The following is a 19,963-nucleotide window of genomic DNA, read 5'->3' as shown; positions in this document are numbered from 1 at the left end:
TCGCGAATAAAGAATAAATTTCATCGCGATAGGGTTATTTTTACAGAAGTTATGCCAATTGCCTTAATACTTATAGGAAGAATAGATATAGCATTAATGTAAAACTAAAAAAGTACATATTTATAAATTATCGTTTGAACAAAATAGAATCGACTGTGTCTTGACTATTTATGTGATTAAATACCGAAAGAACTAAAATGAATTTAAATTAAAACATTAAACAACAATTGCAACGCGTAATTAAATACTTAATTCGATAATCATTTCGTTTACTTTACAATTAATTACGTACGAGAATGTTAAAATTTTCTAATGCATCGAACGATCCATTTGGAACTATGCATTTCTAAAATAAAAAAAGAAAGAAAGAAAGAAATACACTTGCACGATGTATGCAGTTGTATACCCCATTGATTAGTATAATTCCATGGAACGATGGTGAACGTCTTCTTGAAACCTAAAAGAATAAGAGGTTATGATTGAAATTTTTTGTGAAACTATCGATACTATAATCGATAATATAAATAATTCTAATTACAGATCTTCTTACCTAATTTCAATGCATTCACGTCATCGATAATGATTGCATGTACCTGTAATGAAATTTGATTAGATTACAAATTCTGATATGAAATATTCTTTTTGACTCTTAATTACGGAGTAATTAAGTTGCTTCTTACGTTGGAGCGAAACTAGTTTGAGACTTGCTTCAGACGGCCGTCCGCCAGTCGCTGAATAGGATGACGTAGCTCGAGTCACCCCACCCTCCCCCTATTTACCTTATATGGCCAGTCGCGAAATGTTTTTCTATGCGTACTCGATGATAGACGATGTGTATACATAGAAATGCTCGTACCTCGTTTGACTTTGACCTTCACCTTCGCATGTTTTTCTTTATCTCTGCGTACCGTTCAAACGTATTTGATCATTAGTTCACACATAAACGTTGATATAAAAAGTAAATACGTTATGAATAATACGTTAAATATGTTATATCAAATCTCTAAATAAATATTTTATAGGACGTTTGTTTAAACAATTGCACAAAAATTAAAAGACTGCAAATAATCATTAATTTGTGGTTTAATTGGTTTATAATCATAAGTCGGTAAAGTCGCATTACCGACCGGAAAAATGCTATAGTAAATTACCATCAGAGTTACCGACCGAGAAGAGTTAATGGTAAGTTACCATAGAGTTATCGACCGAGAAGAGTTGATGATAAATTACCATCAGAGTTACCGACAGTAGGAAAACCTTCATGTAAATTACCATCAGTGTTACCGACAGTGTAGGAAGACCGACAGTAGAAAAACTATTACTTTATAATGTTTTTTAATAACTTTTATGTATTTACAGATACCAGGGAGTTGTACAAAATTATAGAAATTAAAGTTGCGATGTTAAAAGAGATTGCATTCGATTCATTCATTGCATTGCACAGGAACATTAAAAAAAATGTACATTTGTTTAGACATTTACATAAAAATGAAAAATGCTAAAATCAGAGCGTTTATCTTAATTTCTCTTTATTCAATTAAAATTCTCGTTACACACATGCGCAACGTTAGGAAAGTCATATAAATAAAATTTAAAAAAACAAATTTTATAGAGCACAATGGCTCAATCTAACGACGAATTTCGAGGAGGAGGGATCACAGAACATATACTCCTAGTTTTAAGCAACAATTGACACTTGCATCTATTATATTAACAATTATTTTAATGCACTAATGCACTCTCTTTATGTTTTCCAAATCTTCAAATACTTGCAAACCTGAAAATCAGAATATTGTATTAGTAAAGTATCAAGCAAACTGAACGAGTCTATATATGTATAATATGTATCATTTGTATATAAGATGTCACTCTCTCTCTCTCTCTCTCTTTTTTTCTGTCTTTACTTTTTATATTAATCTTCTTTATGTTATAAAAGAAAAGAGATATAATTACCACAACTGATATCAATATAAGAAAGTAAACCAATTATTATGTAGATAGAAAGTAATCACAATTAGACTGACGATGAGTGTATGTATTCATGCTGTATTCTACCAGATGTTTGGAAACCTAAAAAAAAGTATTAATTAACATAGCATTGGTATAATATAAAGAAAATTAAATATAAGTGTTGTTTATACGTGTAACACTTTCCTTGTCAATATTTAAAGAATAATGTATAGAATAAGACAATATACACTAAAAACTTTGTCACTCTAGACAGAAAAACACAATTGTATAGAAAAGAAATCACGTTGTAGATATTTCTTAAAACAATTGATATCACATTGCACAGAGAAACATAATCGTATAGATAAGAAACCACGTTATAGAAATCTTTAAACAAATGACATAAAGCAATATAGCCATCCTTAAAGAATTAAATATATTGAAACAAAACAATTGACATCTCTCATGCCAACTATGAAAGTATAAATTCCCATATTCTGTATTTATATGGAAACATTCTTATTTTAATTCTTTAAGGATGGTTACAGTGCTTTATTTCAATTGTTTTAAGAAATATCTACAACGTGGTTTCTTTTCTATACAATTGTTTTTTCTGTACAGTTTCTTAAAGTTTCTAGTGTATATTGTCCTTATTCTACACGTTGTTTTTAAAATATTTTAACAAGGAAAGTGTTACACGTAATAAACACTTATATATTTAATTCTTATATTATACCATTGTTATGTTATTTTATACTTTTTTTTAGGTTTCCAAACATTTGGTAGAATACAGCATGATATCTATCATTGTCAATCTATTTGTGTTTACTTTTCTATCCAAAAAATAATTGTGTTTACTTTTTTATATTGATATCAGTCGTGGTAAGTTTATCTCTTTTCTTTTATAACATAAAGAATAGTAAAGAATAGTAATAAAAAAGTATGAGAGGGGAAAGAGAAAGAGAGAGTGAATTTTATACAAATATCATACATATACATATATAGCTCGTTTCTACCTACATATTAATGTCTATAGTAAAAAAATTACACAAAAATTGACGGAATGTTTAAATCAGAACTTGCCAGTGATAAAGTTTTAGTCTATATTGTTTTATTATCTTCGTTATTTGTTATATACCTTATATTGATTTGTTTACTTTTTTAGGTTTCCAACATTTGGTAGAATACATATGATATATACTTCATTGTCAGTACAATAGCTTTTACTTTTCTATCTTGATATTGTTGGTGGTAAGTTATCTCTTTTTTTTTATAACATAAAGAATGTATAAAAAAGTATGAGAAGGGGAAAGAGAGAGAGAGTGATATCTTATACAAATCATACATATACATAGACTCTTCATTTGCTTGATACTTTACTAATACAATCTTATGATTTTCAGATTTGCATGTATTTGGAGATTTTGAGAAGCACAGCATCGATTGCTTTTTATTGTTTCGTATATCAATACATACATAAAAGAAAGTTTACAAGATTTTAAAATAATCCAGCAATTTTTTTATGATACTGAAACGAGCAAACACCCCAGCTTTCTTCTATTATAATGGTAAATTTTAATAATTCACATTTTCATTAGTATAATGTTTATTAATTGTTTTAATATCGGTATATAATTGTTTAGAGAGTTCTTTCTTTTTCATTTCCATATACGTGTACATAACGTATACATTAACAATTTTTAATGCACTAATGCACTTTTCTTATATTGCAGCTAAATTTATCCCTCGAAGTCATCACTGCGCAGGAGCATTAAAATACATGAAATAGATAAAAATACAAAATCATAACGTTATAATCTTAAATTTATCGATTAGATGGATTATTCACTTTATACACATGCGCAACGTTGCAAAGTCATATAAACAACATCTAATAAAAGTACTTTCATAGAGGACAACGTCTCATTTCAACGGTGGATTTCGAAGGGGACGGTACATAGATCATATATTCCGATCTTTTAGACAACAATAGACATTCCTATCGATTATTTAACAATTATTTTAATATTCTAATGCAATCTCTTTATATTTTAGATTGTTTAACACATATGTACTGGTTTAAACATTACATACTTATTAACGTACTTTGAATATAAAATAATTTTAATGTGATATTTTCTGGATAAAAATTTTATTATCCAAAGTCATCATTGCCAGGGACGTTAAAACAAATGATATTAGTTTAAACAATTACACAAAATTGAAGGAATGTTTAAATCAGAACGTTGCCATGTGATAAGTTTTTAGTGTATATTGTCTTTATTTTACTCGTTATTTTTTAATATTAACAAGGAACGTATACACCTAATAAAAAATAAATTAGATAACATAATTATTAATTGGATTAGTAATTAGATAATTATAATAATTCATAAAATGATATTTAATTATTGTAATAAATAAATTATGTATGTTTTTCTGTTCTGTGTGATAAGGATTATAGTGCATATTGTCTTTATTCTTTTCGTTATTTTTTAAATATTAACAAGATACGTGTACCTTAAATAGTAAAATAGAATAAATTTTTTATTTATTTAAAAATAAATTATCATATCTAGCTTGACTAGCGTGGTCATGAAGAAAGCCGAGTTACGTACGTGGGGCAAGCTTGTTGCGAAATTTCTATATGGTAATTGGGAATTTTGATTGGTCACTTATCTCTGCAATAATTATCAGCCAATCAGGGCTCTTTGCTGATCATTCCTTCTTTCTTTTCGCGGCGTCGGTGCTGGAGATCGACGGATGCTACGTCGTCCCGTTAATCTCAGGTAATTAAAAAATATTTTCTAACGTAAATAATCTTCCTATATACTAATAGATTCTTCTAGCAAATGACTTCCAAATGATATAATCGAAAGATTACGATAATGTCGAGGATAAAGAATATTTGCGTAGAAAAAAATTCCATGTACATTGGTATGCATTTTTCTACGCATGATATATATATCTTGTTTTACGGCATCATTTCTATGGATATCGACTTATAATGTTCAATTTTGATTGTTTGGATTAATAAAGTAATATTTCGACAATTTTATGTTCCTATATCCTTTTTAACTATTCGATATTTTTCTATAATAGATGGAAAAATGCAAAATCTCAAGTAGCCATTGGTCAACGGATTTCGCTACTTTTTTTGAAAGTTGACTACCGCGCATACTACCGCGCGCAGCAGATGCGCAGCAGAGGCAACGCAGTGGCAACGGAAGGGGGCGCAGGGGAAAGGTAGAGGAAACGCCATTTTCTGTCAGCTGTATATGTTCCAGCGTACTGCGTCATCTCGTTTAATTCAGGTAATTGAAAAGTATTTTACACCTTTCTATTATATATCAAACGATAGTTACACATAAGATTTTCATACGTGAATGTTTTCAAAACGAAATATTAAAAAGTTCGTAAGAAATTTGTGAGAATATAACATCGATATATCTCGATATCCCGCCAAATCTCACCAATGTTACTTAACAATATTTCTTCTAATTTCCAGCTTTTTTCATGGTATCGATACTTACTACCATCTCTAATGATGCTCTAATTAATTATTTTTCATAATTATGTATTCAAAGATCGTATTTCGTATTAAATTCGATTCCTGTACATACACACACATACAAGCATATTCATAAGTATAGGTAGCTCGTACACATACACTCATATATTTGATTTTCTTTATGTTATACTAATGTAATCTTTTTTTTTCCTTTTTTAGGTACCGAGCATTAGGAGAGTCCAGCAGGAATACATATACTCAGTCTAACAATTGTGTTTACTCTTTTTTATCTTCATATTCATCGAGGTAAGCGTTATTCTTTTTTTTAAACCATACAGAAATGTATACAAGAGTGAGAACGAAAGTGAGAGAGAGAGAGAGAGAGAGAGAGAGAGAAATAAGAAAACAAAATATTCTATCTACGGGCAATAACGAATGTGTACGTATATTCCAGGAATTTCTCGAAGTGAGAACAGAAGAAACGAAGACAGCCGAAAACAAAACGAAGACAGCCGAACGTTCGACATGAAGGACGCGATTACGTGTTCATTCCAGATCATTCCTTCAACGAGCTAACAATAAGATCTAACGACGTGACGTATTAAACTATTATATATATAACGTTATCGATTTTTATTAACAATTTTTACTGATATTAAATACTTTATATGTAATTTTATACAAGTAGTGAGATAAAGGCAATTAATATTGCTTGAATTTATATTGATTCTTTATGATAAAATATCTTTAAAAGTGTGCAATGCCTTCAGGAATGATTCACAGGATATATTGTTCTATAATCTTTTTAGTATGTTTCAGCTTTTCAGAGTTTTATTTAATTTTATTTTATTCATCGTCATCCTAAGGGTAGGATACCCATCCTGCAGTCATCAATGAAGACTAAAAGTAAGTATATTTTCCTATTAAACGTTTCTATGATAACTTTAATGGTTTTTTATTATAACGATGATATTAATTGTTCTTTTTCTTTTTCTGTTTCAGAACATCTTGCAATAGGCAATGAGGTACTCGTGTGTTGCATCGTAAAAATAAAATACAAAAGAATCGGAAAGTAAAGTCAGTGTTGATCGTCGCATGTTAAAGTTTCGTTTGCTCGGTTAAGAAACTCCGTAAGTTTCTTTTATTCGGTTTAAACGTGTGCTCATCGTCATCCTAAGGGTAGGATACCCATCGTGCATTCATCAATGAAGAATAAACGTAAGTCAATTTTTATTTTAAACACTTTCTCAATAATTATAATAATTTTTTTACTTACAACAATGATATTTATAATTTTGTTTTTATTTCTGTTTCAGATCATCATGGGAATATATCAGTGTTGGAAGTGTTTGTGAATTGTGTTTGTGAAGTGTTGCAAGTGTTCGTGCATTGCTATCGTGCGCGAAGCAATATACGGGAGTGTTGTATCGTTAAATATAATTAAAATCACGGATTAGAAGCACGTTCGTTCGTTTTATTTCAATTCCGTCGCGTTCGCGAACTATTTTTGAAATATATATATTAAATTAACTGCGACCAAGGCAGTAATTGCATTAGAGTTTGTTCGAGTAAAGTTGTATTTTTATCTTTAAACAGTCGCACAGACTGTTCGCGTATTAGAATCAGTGCATCAATGAAGATTTTTCTACTTGCATTGACTGTGTGCAAAGCAGTCTTTGAAAGTTGTAGAATCAGTGATCGGGCGCATAGAAATTAAAATCATACGCGAATTAGAATCAGTGTTGTTCGCCGTATAATAAATTTCGGTTTCGCGATAAGAAACTCATCTATAGTTTCTTATTTTCGTTTATACCGCGTTTTTAGATTCACGCGAGGTGCATCGCCATGGTGCAATTGAATTTCATCCCATTGAAATGCATTGTAAGTATCTATTTTTATTTACATTTTATTCGATTTTATTTTATATGATTTTGGATTATATTGCAAATAACTTATCGTTTTGTTCTATTTTATTTTACAGATATGACGACGGACTTTCTACCTTATCAAAGATGTGGAATGAATTCTTCGATGGATCTTCGATGGATCTTCGATGGATCATCGATGGATCATCGATGGATCTTCGATGGATCTTCGATGGATCTTCGATGGATCTTCGATGGATCTTCGATGGATCTTCGATGGATCTTCAATCAGCAGACTACAATACTTGCTGTAACGTAGGAGTGTTTTGGAGCCATCGTAGAACTTCTTATGTCGTGAGTTAAAATTTAAAGTCCCTCCGGTGCTCAATCATGTCGAGGATGAAAGGTCCTAATCGGCACGAGTTACTGGTTGTAATTATTCCAATAAATTAGTGACGAGCACATGAGTAATTCCTTTCTAGGAGTTACTCATGAAAATTGCATATTATATTGTATTGTATTGTATGTTTTATTAGTTCAGGATAGGTTTTCTTGTCTCATCGATTAAAATCATTTAATTAACAGTGCAATTAATTAATGCACTTTCTTTTTATTACTTGTTTTGTTCGTGAATAGTAGTGGCGAAATCGAGCATTAATTTACTCGGTTTCGTTCAGAAAAGCATGTAATAAATGTCTTACATGCATTGCTCCGTACTTAGTTTATCTAATCGCGATTAATTTTGATATATCGATACTTCGATATTATAAATAAATGAGCAAGAAGACAAACTCATTCGCGACGGATAGATTCTAGCAGTTAAGTGGTGGCTCAAAGCCCAGTTCTTTTATTAGAACAGCCAACTTAATGAAAGGAGTCGTCCGAGGTTTTTAAATATATTAAAATATATTAAAAGATATTAAAAGATATTAAAAGTTAATACTTATCAAATAAATTGTAGAGTCTTTAGCCGCTTAGATAAATTTCTATAAAAATGTATTTATGTCTTATGTATATATGTGTATTTAATCATATTTTTTAGATCAGGATTTTCAGCTTCTAATGTACTAATCTCCCGTTTCTCCCCCCTATACTTTCTGCGTTCTCATCTATGCCTGTGCCCAGGTGCTACTCGTATAGGTGAGAAACAATTAGTATAGGTTTATTTTTAAGTTTTTCCCCCTATTGGCGGCTGTCATTGTGCTAGTGATTGCACGGTGTACGTTGCACCTGTGTGTGCGTTTAGGTGTGTGCATTGTACATCGTTTCGCGACACGTAATACCGCGCTTATTATTTTTTAAAGTTATTGAATAAAAATAACTTGTAGAGTCACGTGTACGATACGAACTTTTTTTTTTTTTTTAACAATCGTTTTGCATAGTAGAGTTACCGCATTTATTTGTGGAAACTTTGATATACTCGTATATTACTAGTATGCATATATACTAGTGTATACTTGTATTTTTGCTGTAGTTTTTTATGCAATAATCACTAGCCTTGGCAGACGATTACAGCAATCAGTACGTATACCCTTTAGCATATAAGTTTAGAAAACGTGGTTGAACTAGGGTGTCGGAGGTGCCCCGGGGCATGCTCTCTAGTTTAGGCTTTTGCACCCTGGTGGTATGTGAGAGAATCGTGGAGTGAGTGGGTGGGTACGTATGTGTATTTGCTCTTTTTAAATATGGGTAATTGGCAGGCAGGTAGCATACTTCTTTGAGCGAATGTGAAAACTTTAATTTTAAGTAGGTAGGATCCAGGAAAGGCACGAGGTTTGCTTCCACTCCGGAGTGGAAATTTCGCCTCCTGGTTTATACAGAATTGTTGCAAAATTTTATCATCTCATTCTATTATGCTTGTTTTGTAAATTTATTTTGTGACTCTTCTGTAATCTTGAGTATGTATCATAATTTATAGAGGTATTTGCAACCACTTGGAAGATTCATTTCTTTTTCGATTCTATCTCGAACGAGATAGAGTCGAATCAAATTGGCAAAGCCTTTGATGAATTTGATACTTAGTTTTAAGTATTATGAGATTAGCACTTCGCACAATAGCGATTTTCTCTTGTAATGAAAAATATTGATATAGTTCAATATAACAAATGAATGAAATGAAAATATTGCAAGAAAATGCATTACATTTGTTGCATTATTAAATTTCAATTGAATTTTGTTATTTGATATTAAAAGTGCGACGTGTTATTAGGTCATCGAGGGAAATTATCTGCTTGGACGTTTGATTAATTGTGCTCGTGTAATATTATGCAATGAACTCTAAGTTCATCCATGGTTATACGAGCTTGAATATAATTAACATTAAATATAAATTAATTTTTTCATAATTCCATATTAGAATCATAACGAAATAAAAGTTAATTTGCAAAAAAATATATGAGATATCTTATCTTTCTTGCACGTTGAAAATGTCCAATGCAGTTTTCAGGGATGAAGAAAGAAGAGGCTAAGGCCGAAGAGGCCCCCACTTAATTGTGGCTGAAGAGGGCAACTACATAGACTTTTGAGTTATTTTCAAGGGTTCAAACGGCAAGTTCGAACTTTTCGAGAATAGCTTTCTAGTCATATTTTATATTTTATTATATTACATTCTTGCTCGTCATTAATTTGTAGTTGTAATTGGAGATGATGGACCATTCCATCTCCTTGGCACATCAAATCTGTGTGCCATATCGTCCAAAAGATGCATATGTGTTTAGTTAGAGTCAGAAATATTACAATATTTGTATTATTTAATTTTAAAGCTTAAATAACGTTCGGTAAATATTAAAGTAATTTCTCTTTTCTTATTTTGTCTTTAAAATTTTTCACTTTGATCGTATTTTATTAAATTTGCAATTTTTCTTTTCTATATAATGCAGTTTTAAAGTATTTCTCTCATAATAATTAATAGATATTATTTTTTTTAGTAACTTAGTATTCTCATTTTTCCTATTTCTTTATTTTTATTTATTTTATATAAATGTAAAATCACGCGTTTAAATTTAATTTTATTGCAACGGTAATTAGAGATTTGATAAAAAGTAAATAAAGGATTCAATTGAAAAGTGCATCTGCGAATTGGACCACTTATATGTTAGGCTATTGTATCACTTGACTGTATGACTAATATAGTTTGCTTTTTGTTACAGGTGATCATCGTTGGATTTATCATCAAACCTTCTGGATTCTTTTTTATTTGAGTGGCTTAAATTGCTTCATTTTAAAATATATATATATATAAATGCATTTCTGAAGGCACACACATTTTTATACTTTAAAAATATAGTTTAATTAATTTAAATATAGTTAAAATATTATTTCATTTATTTTTTTTCGTCTTTTTTTCTTTTTTTTTTTTTTAATAGTAAAACTCGCGAACACGTTATAATTAATTTTGATAATTTTTCTAGACGCAAGAATATGTTTCATGGAGAAATACGATAAGTTATCATATCTTATTTAAGTATATAAGAAAATAATGAACCACAAATTACTCACCAGAGTATCTTTTATCTTTTTTTCCCCCGTAGATCGATCTTAATATAACGCACTTTAAAATCTGAAAGAAATTACTTTGAAAAAAATATTATATATTCATATAATAATACGCCCAAGGCGACAATTGTGATGATTTTTTTTATTTATCCTTAATCCCTAAAATTTAAGGGATTAAAATTTAATAATACTCTTAAATTTTATAATCTTAAATTCTATTTATTAGATGAAATATTAATATCCATACTTTATATGCTAAAAATTTCATTGCAAGTAAAATCCAGTCAAAGACCGCTTACTATAAACATTATGAAGGTAATTAGTTTCTTTCATTTTCCCTAATTAATAACATATTCTTACTCCTTTCCTTGGTTCCTTCTTTTCATTTTATCTACAGAAACTAATTATTTTATAATGTTTTTTTAATAAATTTTATACATTTGCAGGTACAATAAACTGCACAAACGAGAATTTTGTTTATATTTTTGTTTTGTTTATTTATATCCTCATGATTCCAAGTGACAAACTATCACTACTTAAGAGATATACTTCACAATCGCATTAATAAAAGTATCTTCCTTTTTACAGATTCGCAAAAGATATTATAGAATCAATACTTACGCAAGGATGTACCTAATTGTATTTCTTATAATCGCATATTTAAAATTTTTTTACAAGTTAAAACTCAATACTGATACAATATTGACATGTAAACTTACTTTGATATCACTGAATAAGCAATTTTATATTTTAAATTTCTTTATTTTTAAATTAAAATGTTACATTTGCTACAAACGATTTTTAGTGTGAAAATTGTATTTGATTTCTATTATAAAACTTTAAAAAGATTTCTGCTTGTAACTATATCACTTATAAACTGACAATAATCATACAAATACATACAGCATTTTAATATTGTACTTGCAAGGAAAGTGAACAATTCTATTAATTTATCATAGTTTTATAGTTAAGAAGTTTTAAAATTCCAATTTCTATACAAAAAAATGATTATATTATAATTAATATATTTATATTAATATAATACTGCGGTATAATCTAATAAATACAAAAGTATATTTCATAATATCAACTCAACTTCAATGCAGTTCTTTTATCTTGGAAAAATATACTAGGGAGTGACTAAAACATCGAATTAATTGGATTTATCAAGATTCTACATTATAGAATTTTACAAATTCATTATAAATCGGCTTAGATTTCATCTTTGTTTTAATATTATAACGTTATATTATCAGTAAAATAAATACAAATATTTTATATAAGAATCATTACGTAATAAAATACACCACGATGCTGTTATGTTGAATGCAAATTGCAATCAATATATGATATACTATTTATGAATGAACGTACATTTATATTTATTTAATATATAACATGTAAAGTATAGCATACATAAATGATGTACAATATACAATACAAATTATATATCGTATGCATATGCAGTATTTATTATTAATGGAAATAATATAGATTTATAAAATATATTATGTAAATACACGTATATACCTATGTATAGAATAATATTATGTAATATAAATATATAAACAATGTATTTTTCAATATTTGGTATGAATGATTTTATCTAAGAATGAATAACTGAAAAAATGAATTTTCATTGCACATGATTTATGAACATTCGAGAAAATGATAATATTTACCTATTTCTTACTGTGTATATACAAGATAATTAAGAAACACCATTATCCACATTATAAAATACAAAAATTTTCTAGCAAAATTGTATAATCACAAGCCAGAGCGCAAGCGACAACAGAAATGGTACCTATTTTACTTGTGTCATATATTCTGCAAAAATAATTTCAGACTAAAAGTTCTGTAATTTAAATAACATTTTAAAACTTACACAAATATCTACTTGCTACGAATATATTGCAAGGCTTTTAATTTTATACATAATTCTTCCACATTGCTCACATAATTGCTTGGTATATTACCATAATACTTTATAAAAATATTAATTTTATCACATAAATCTACTTTTGAATAACATGAATTATATGCCGTCAAAAAAAGAAGAAAAATCCCCACATATTCAATGTATAACATCTACTCTTTTACTAATGTAACCAACAATTTCTAACTAAATCAAAAATAGTCTGAATAAATATTGATAATTTCTTTTATATAAATATCTTAATGATATAAGAATCTTGCTTAAAAGAAGAATTAAAATAACAAAATTGCGTATCAATATGTATCAAAGCTAATCAATTAAATGAACACATATTCAACAACTTGCAATTATTAATTTTGTATAATACATTTGTATATTATTCAAGCTCATATGATAAAGATCGAGTTTCCATATGAATTTCCTCGCAACATTATATATAAACCAATTATTACGATACAATATTATTTCCTCCAATACATTTTTGGCATGGCAAAAATGACACAAATTCTTTAAATAACTATAATTTTAATGATTTTTTAAAACAACTGTTAAATAATTTGTCAGGAAAAAAAAAAATCAAATAATGTAAGAGATTTCAAATAATTGTCGCCAATTATTAATTGATATTACAAAAACGCGATGATAGCATTCGTCTAATGTTTCTTTTTTTTTTTTGTATTTATTTATTTATTTATCTTTTTACCAATACAACAAACAATTTGCACTGAATAATATTGATACGTATCGATACGCAATTTCTACAAATAAAAAAAAATAAAAATAACAAGACAAAGAAATACAAGAATATTTTCTTGCAGTTTATTAAATGTTTTCTAGCCATTTCGATTGTCAAACTCGTTCTAGCGTTGAGTCGCAGGAACATAAACCTATTAAAGAAAAAAAGACTTTTTGTCTTTAAGAATTGTGAATGTATTACTAATTGCAAACAGAAAATTTATTAATGCATACTCATGTATTTAGTTGTTGGCTATTTTCAATCTCGTCTATAATACATTTTCTATTTTGGCTTTAAAAGTGAACGTAGTATGTTATATTGATTGGCGATTCCATATAGACAAATTCTGTTACTAATAATCATTTATATAAATATATCCTAGAAGGGGAACATGCTTCATAATTTTTGACCTTTTTCCTACTAACGTCGTAGGATAAAAACAGTTGATTTCAGTCAAGATTACATTGTCTGATTATGCAATATATAACTTCAATTACCTACGCACTTATTTTCTTGGAAAGTTTAAGTCTCTACCATTTTGCTTATATATTACTCAAACTACATACACCTATCAAATAGAAAATACTCTATTTAAATGCATTTGGCATGTCTCGTTTGTATTATTTGTGTCCCATCTGTTCTAATCACAGTTACTTATTTCAAAGCCGAAAACAAATATAATGTCACTTTCTAATACCGTTTCACCGTTAGTAGTACTATATTTACTTAATCATTACACCTTTGGACTTTTTCTGGGCACCGAACCCATCTTAATAATACATTTTTCAATCTATACATTTCCACAGATTTTGTCTGACTTGTTATCCCATAACATTTAATGTTATACATATAATATCAATGTCTTATTTATTTATTTTACCTCTGCTAGCAACAGTCGATGCATCTATAACAGATCTCCGATTTCTTAAATTTTTCTGTTCGTCGTATTTGGATGTATCATCTTTTTTTTTGTTACCATCAACTAATTTAACATTATTGTAGCGTTCATTATTATCCATACTAGAATTCTTATACATATTCTTAATTTCTTTAGGTTCTGTCTCGTATGTTTTCCTCGAAGGTTGCGGCGTATAATAAAGACTAAATCGTTTTGGTTTAACTTGTTTTTGTTTTTCATTTCTCAATTCATCTGTGGAACGAAATTTTCGTCCATCCTTTCTACTTGTATAATTAGATGAATTGCTAATATCGACGCACTCAACGGGTTTCTTTGTAGAATATTGAGGAATATAACTAAATCTTTTCATTTTCACCGAACTTTTGGTACAGGTTTTTATCCTCGAATGGTTATCATCACCATAATATGATAAACCATTTTTTGAATGTCTTACTGCATCTTGTCCTTTCGTCATATTATTGAAAGAATTAATCTTGTCATCTGCATGAAAGTAGTTTCGCGCTTTAGGTAGTTTAGATGTATTATTTCTTAGATTAATCTTTTTTTTCAATATTTCATCGTTAACGTTTTCAACTTCTTTACAATTATTTTGATTTGGATCGTTCGCATTGTTGCATTTTATATCTTGATTAGGAGAGATTCTTATGTTTTCGAAGCTATCCGTAGACTCCATACTTTGAATTGAACTTGATTTTCGATTATATGCTGATTGAGCGAATTGAATATTAACAAAACTATCAGATGTTTCTATATCATTACTGGAACTACCAGTAAAACTGTCAGTTGAAGACGATACTGCATTACAATTCTTGAGATCATCACTTTTGTACATTAACTTGGTATTAGATAATAGATTGCAGTTTTTATAAAATCGTGTATTTTTTTTATTTTGTCGTTTGCTCTCTGTTTTCTTACTTAACTGAAAAATTTGAACGCTTTGTGTATCTTCTTTAAAATTTATATCACTCAAGGAGTTTCCATTTCTTTTATTTAACTTAGTTATCCTCGCTAAGGGAACACTTTTATTAAGAGGTGTATCAATGCGAAAGGAAGAACTATTATGATAATCGCATATTAATGATGTGGAATTATCTTTGTGTAAAGATAAATTTATATTCTTAGGAATACTGCTCATTGAAGAAGTTCTACTGTGTGATAATCTTAAAGGATCTTCAAGATGTTCATTTTTATTAAGAGTATTTATAAGATTGTGCACAGATTGATCAAGAGCATGAATATCTTGCAAACAATCAGCACTAAGAGACATAGGTCCATTTTCGCCATAGTTTTCACCAACCAAATCTATTTCATCTCTGCTATCCAAAGCTCTCAGTTGATAACGATTCATATAAAATATGAAATTATCATCCAAGGATGATGGTATATTATACTGATTAGGCCTTTCACTATTATCAATATTATCAATATTATTCGCTTTTTCTTGAGAATCATCGTGCTTTCTTTGCTTCTTATAGTCAAACTCAAATGTGGCTAGCCTTATCGGCTTACACTGCTGATCCCCGTATTGCTCCGTCGAGTCGGTAGATGTTGTTGAGGTCTGCTTGCCTCCTAGAAAGCTCTGCTGATATACAGAGGCAGGACAAAAGAGAAAAAAAAGCACTGGCTACAGATACAGCAAACTACTACTGAAGCATGTCTAATACCATATTATTCATCAATTGAATATAGCTGTGCGTGGTATGCGAATAATATTTAATACTCGAAGCAATCTAAATGAAAACAATATTTTTACAGTGTTGAACGATACAATATTTCTTTGACAGTAACGCGATTCCGACAAGGAAAAATAAATAAACGTAATGTATAAAAGCAATGTGAAAAATAATGCTCAATTAACAAGGAGGCTATTATGATTAAAAACCACATTATCATATAAACAAAGGTAAGCCATGCAGGTGTTTACTTAAAAATCTTCTACTAGGAAATTATTAGAAATGATATTTACCGCTAGCCATGGATGATCAAGTACATCTTCTGCACTGAACCTTAGTTCTGGTTGTGCTTGAAGCATATTTGTGATCAATTGTTTAGCAGAATCTGAGATTGTATCCCAGTAAGGTGAGGTGAACTCATATTGACCACTTAAAATACGTTCAAATAATTCTTCTTGTTCATTTTCTGGGGAAACAAATGGTGGGAAACCGCATAGTAAAATGTATAAAATCACTCCAGCTGCCCAGACATCGATCTGCAATAAATCATCGACATTATTTCATTTCTTAAAGAGTAATATAACAAATATTATGTACTTTTAACCCATATCCAGTTTCTGCAAGTATCTCAGGCGCTACATATGTCGGCGTTCCGCACACAGTGTAAAGATTTTCTCTCACTATTTGTGCAAGTCCAAAATCTCCTAATTTTAAACACCGTACATGACTACCCTCCATTTCAACTAAAAGATTTTCAGGCTTAATATCACGATGTACAATATGATGAGAGTGTAGATATGCTAAAGCAGATGTTAAATGTCCTATCATCACACTAGCTTCGGCTTCTGAAAATTTGGTTGCAGCAGCTATTGCATCAAATAAATCACCACCCTATAAATACAATTTATTTTAATATAAAAACTTTATTAGGAACATGCATCTGAACATAATTTTATGCTCTTTAAATAATTCATTTTACCTTGACAAGTTCCATGACCAAAAACAATTGATCCATTGTTTCTTGTTCTGCGACCAGACTAATTATGTTTGGATGACATACCTGGCGCAAAATTGCAACTTCACTCGCTAACATTGTTTCCCTTCCTAGGCACTTATACTTATCGACTATTTTCATAGCATATTCTGCTCCTGTAGCTCTATAAAAATATAAGAAATTATTTATGGAAAATAATAGTCAATGGTAAATAAAATTATTAGAAAAATATCACTTACTTATGAATGCAATGTCTTACTACAGCAAAATTTCCATCTCCGATTACATGTCCCACGGCATAATGTAAACGTAATGGTTGAGGTAAAATTAATGAAGATGGACTTGGTGTTCTGACTTGAGGGGTAGTAAGAACCTTTTTTCCAGATTTTCGTGGCATTCTTGGCATTGGACCATTTTGTCTATTTGAAATCCATGGACATCTACGGAAACTTTGGACGCATTTGGATTCTTCAAAATCTAATTCAAAATCTTCTTGATTTGATTTTTCCGTTCCATATGCCAAAAAGATATCGTCATTTTCAAAAAATTGTTCCAAAGAAGTAACTTGCTGACCTGATGAAGTATATACTTTTCTTACAGCTCCAGAATCAAGCTTTACCACTTCCGTAATAGCTTCCATTACATGTTCCAAACTTGGTGCATTTCTCTTATTCAATAAAAGACGTACTACCTTTCTTGGTTTAGTACCATGTCTTATCAACGTTACTATTCTTGCTTTTACACACAAAGGAATAGCACTTATTTGTCTACCAGTAGCAGCTGCAGTTTGAGGTAAACCAGAAAGGGAGCTTCCTCTTTTTACTTTTGACGATGAATATTCGACCTTTTTAAAGATTTCCCCTTGTCCAGAAACTACATAGCATTTACCATCTTCTAATTCGGAAATATTTTGTATCTTTCTTCCATCCATGGTATGAATGGCTCGAACTCCATTAGGTAATGTCACACTTGATACTAAAGCTCTTGTTAAGTCAGAAGCTAAACTATCAAAGCTACGATATCTTTCATGCGTTACTGCCATAACAACACCGGTATAAAACTTATCACCATTTCTAAAGAATCTAACTCTTTTAGCCTTTTTAGTAGATGGAGTCCTGGCATTCAGAGACTGCCGTACATTGCCATCTGATATTCTTTCATCCGAATTAGATGTAGGCGTAGAATTTAAATCGTTACTATCTGGAAAAGAAGTTTCTTTGGATGGCGTACTGCCGCGATTCAATACTTCCTCCATCATCCTAAATGAAAGAAAAATATCATATCGATAAATAGCACGCAATAAAAAAATATTAAATTCAATGATAGGCGCAAACTTTTATTTGTTGCTTTAAGCATATACTTTATAGTTACTTAAAACAAGGTATATTCTAGCCAAAGAAACATAAAAAATATATAACTACTATTCGCTATTAAATTCTATTCAATTGATTGATTTAACACTAAAGAAAGTTATTCTCTAACATAATATTCATACCTTAAGAAAAATTGTATATGACCCTATAGAAATAAATTAGATTGACAATTCCACAGAAGCACTCGCCATTTCTATGTATCACTTTCCAAAGATACGTTTTAATTTTTCAATTAATGTAATACATAACGAACATGCGTTAAACATAAAGAAGACATATCTCATAATTGGAGAAATATCACAGCATTCATTAAACGTTCCATTAACGATTCTACATTATTATTATCAGCGAAGGGTAAATGAAGAAAATAAATAAAAATAATTATTAAGGTACTTAAAATTAAAGAGATTCCATCGGTGACGAATCAACGTACAATTTCGAACGTTACTTAACCTTCAAAACGCGATATACCCTTAATATATATACCCAAAATAAATATACCTATCGAAGACGAATACTAATTAGCGATATATTCACGTAAATAACTATTTCGATAAGTAGAAACCATAATGTAGGATTAAAAAAAAAGCGCGAAAACACTCACCTACTCGTCAAACAGAACGTCTCAGAGAAACGAATGAAAGACGAGTTAATGAGGGAATGAATCACCAGTAGTCTGACATTTTCACGCTACCGTCACGCGAATGGCAGACAAAAATGCGATAGAATTTCTTTCCAAAGCGTTTACTCCTATTTTTTTCTCCTTTCTTTTTTCTTTCTTTTTATTTTTTCACACCACTAGTCTTGATTTTTTTTTTTTACATTTCCTATGCACGAGACACAATTACTACCGATTTCTTTTTCAATCTACATCCACGTATATAATAGGAAGATAAATTTGCCAAAGTCTATAAATAAAGGCTTTTGTTAAAGAGGAAGGAAAAGGGCGGCGAGTACGAGAGAATAATAAGAGAGAGAATGATAGACACGAGGGAGGGAGGGTTTGCAACGACCATTGGTAGTGGTGGACTTTTTAAAAGGATGGGAATCCGAAGAGGGGAGGAAACGGAAATGCAAGATAAACCGCGCCGAGACACGAAAGTAGAAGAAAAGGTAGAAGCATGCTCACGTTATATTAATCTTAACATTTCATTAGTGAATTGTCATTATTATTATATGTTTAATCTCACGATTTAATAACGCATATTAACACATTTTTTCCATCGAAAAAATAAAAATAATAATAGGGCACATGTATCTTCAATTTTATATATAGATTTATCATAAGAGCCGAATGACGTATAAGTGTTTATTCTTTCTACCGCTAGATGGCAGCACGAGTCTACGTCACTCAATGACCCACGTGTTTCTGTCAAAATTATCGACATTACGTATTTCACTTTATTTACTTGTTGTTTTTTAAAACAGTCTTTTTGGGATAACTTAGAATAAACGCATCGTTTGCGTTTTTTTGTTAAAAAAACGATAAACTCTATTAATTTTTATTA

The 19,963-nt window shown here is 29.8% G+C and overlaps 1 protein-coding gene across 1 annotated transcript; it reads right to left on the bottom strand.

The window, feature by feature from the left end:
* Window positions 1-14,317: 14,317 nt before the first annotated feature.
* LOC122522057 (probable serine/threonine-protein kinase MARK-B) lies at window positions 14,318-19,553 on the bottom strand. The gene is given in 6 exon segments (XM_043642851.1): window positions 14,318-15,994; window positions 16,382-16,624; window positions 16,686-16,979; window positions 17,068-17,245; window positions 17,322-18,341; window positions 18,578-19,553. Coding segments are annotated over 5 exon segments (3,411 nt in total). The 5' UTR covers window position 18,341; window positions 18,578-19,553.
* Window positions 19,554-19,963: the final 410 nt, after the last annotated feature.

Source organism: Polistes fuscatus, unplaced genomic scaffold, assembly GCF_010416935.1.
Source record: "Polistes fuscatus isolate 324 unplaced genomic scaffold, CU_Pfus_HIC Scaffold5, whole genome shotgun sequence".
Taxonomy (NCBI): domain Eukaryota; kingdom Metazoa; phylum Arthropoda; class Insecta; order Hymenoptera; family Vespidae; genus Polistes; species Polistes fuscatus.
Note: the sequence above shows the minus strand (reverse complement) of the source record. Positions and strands in the feature narration are given on the sequence as shown.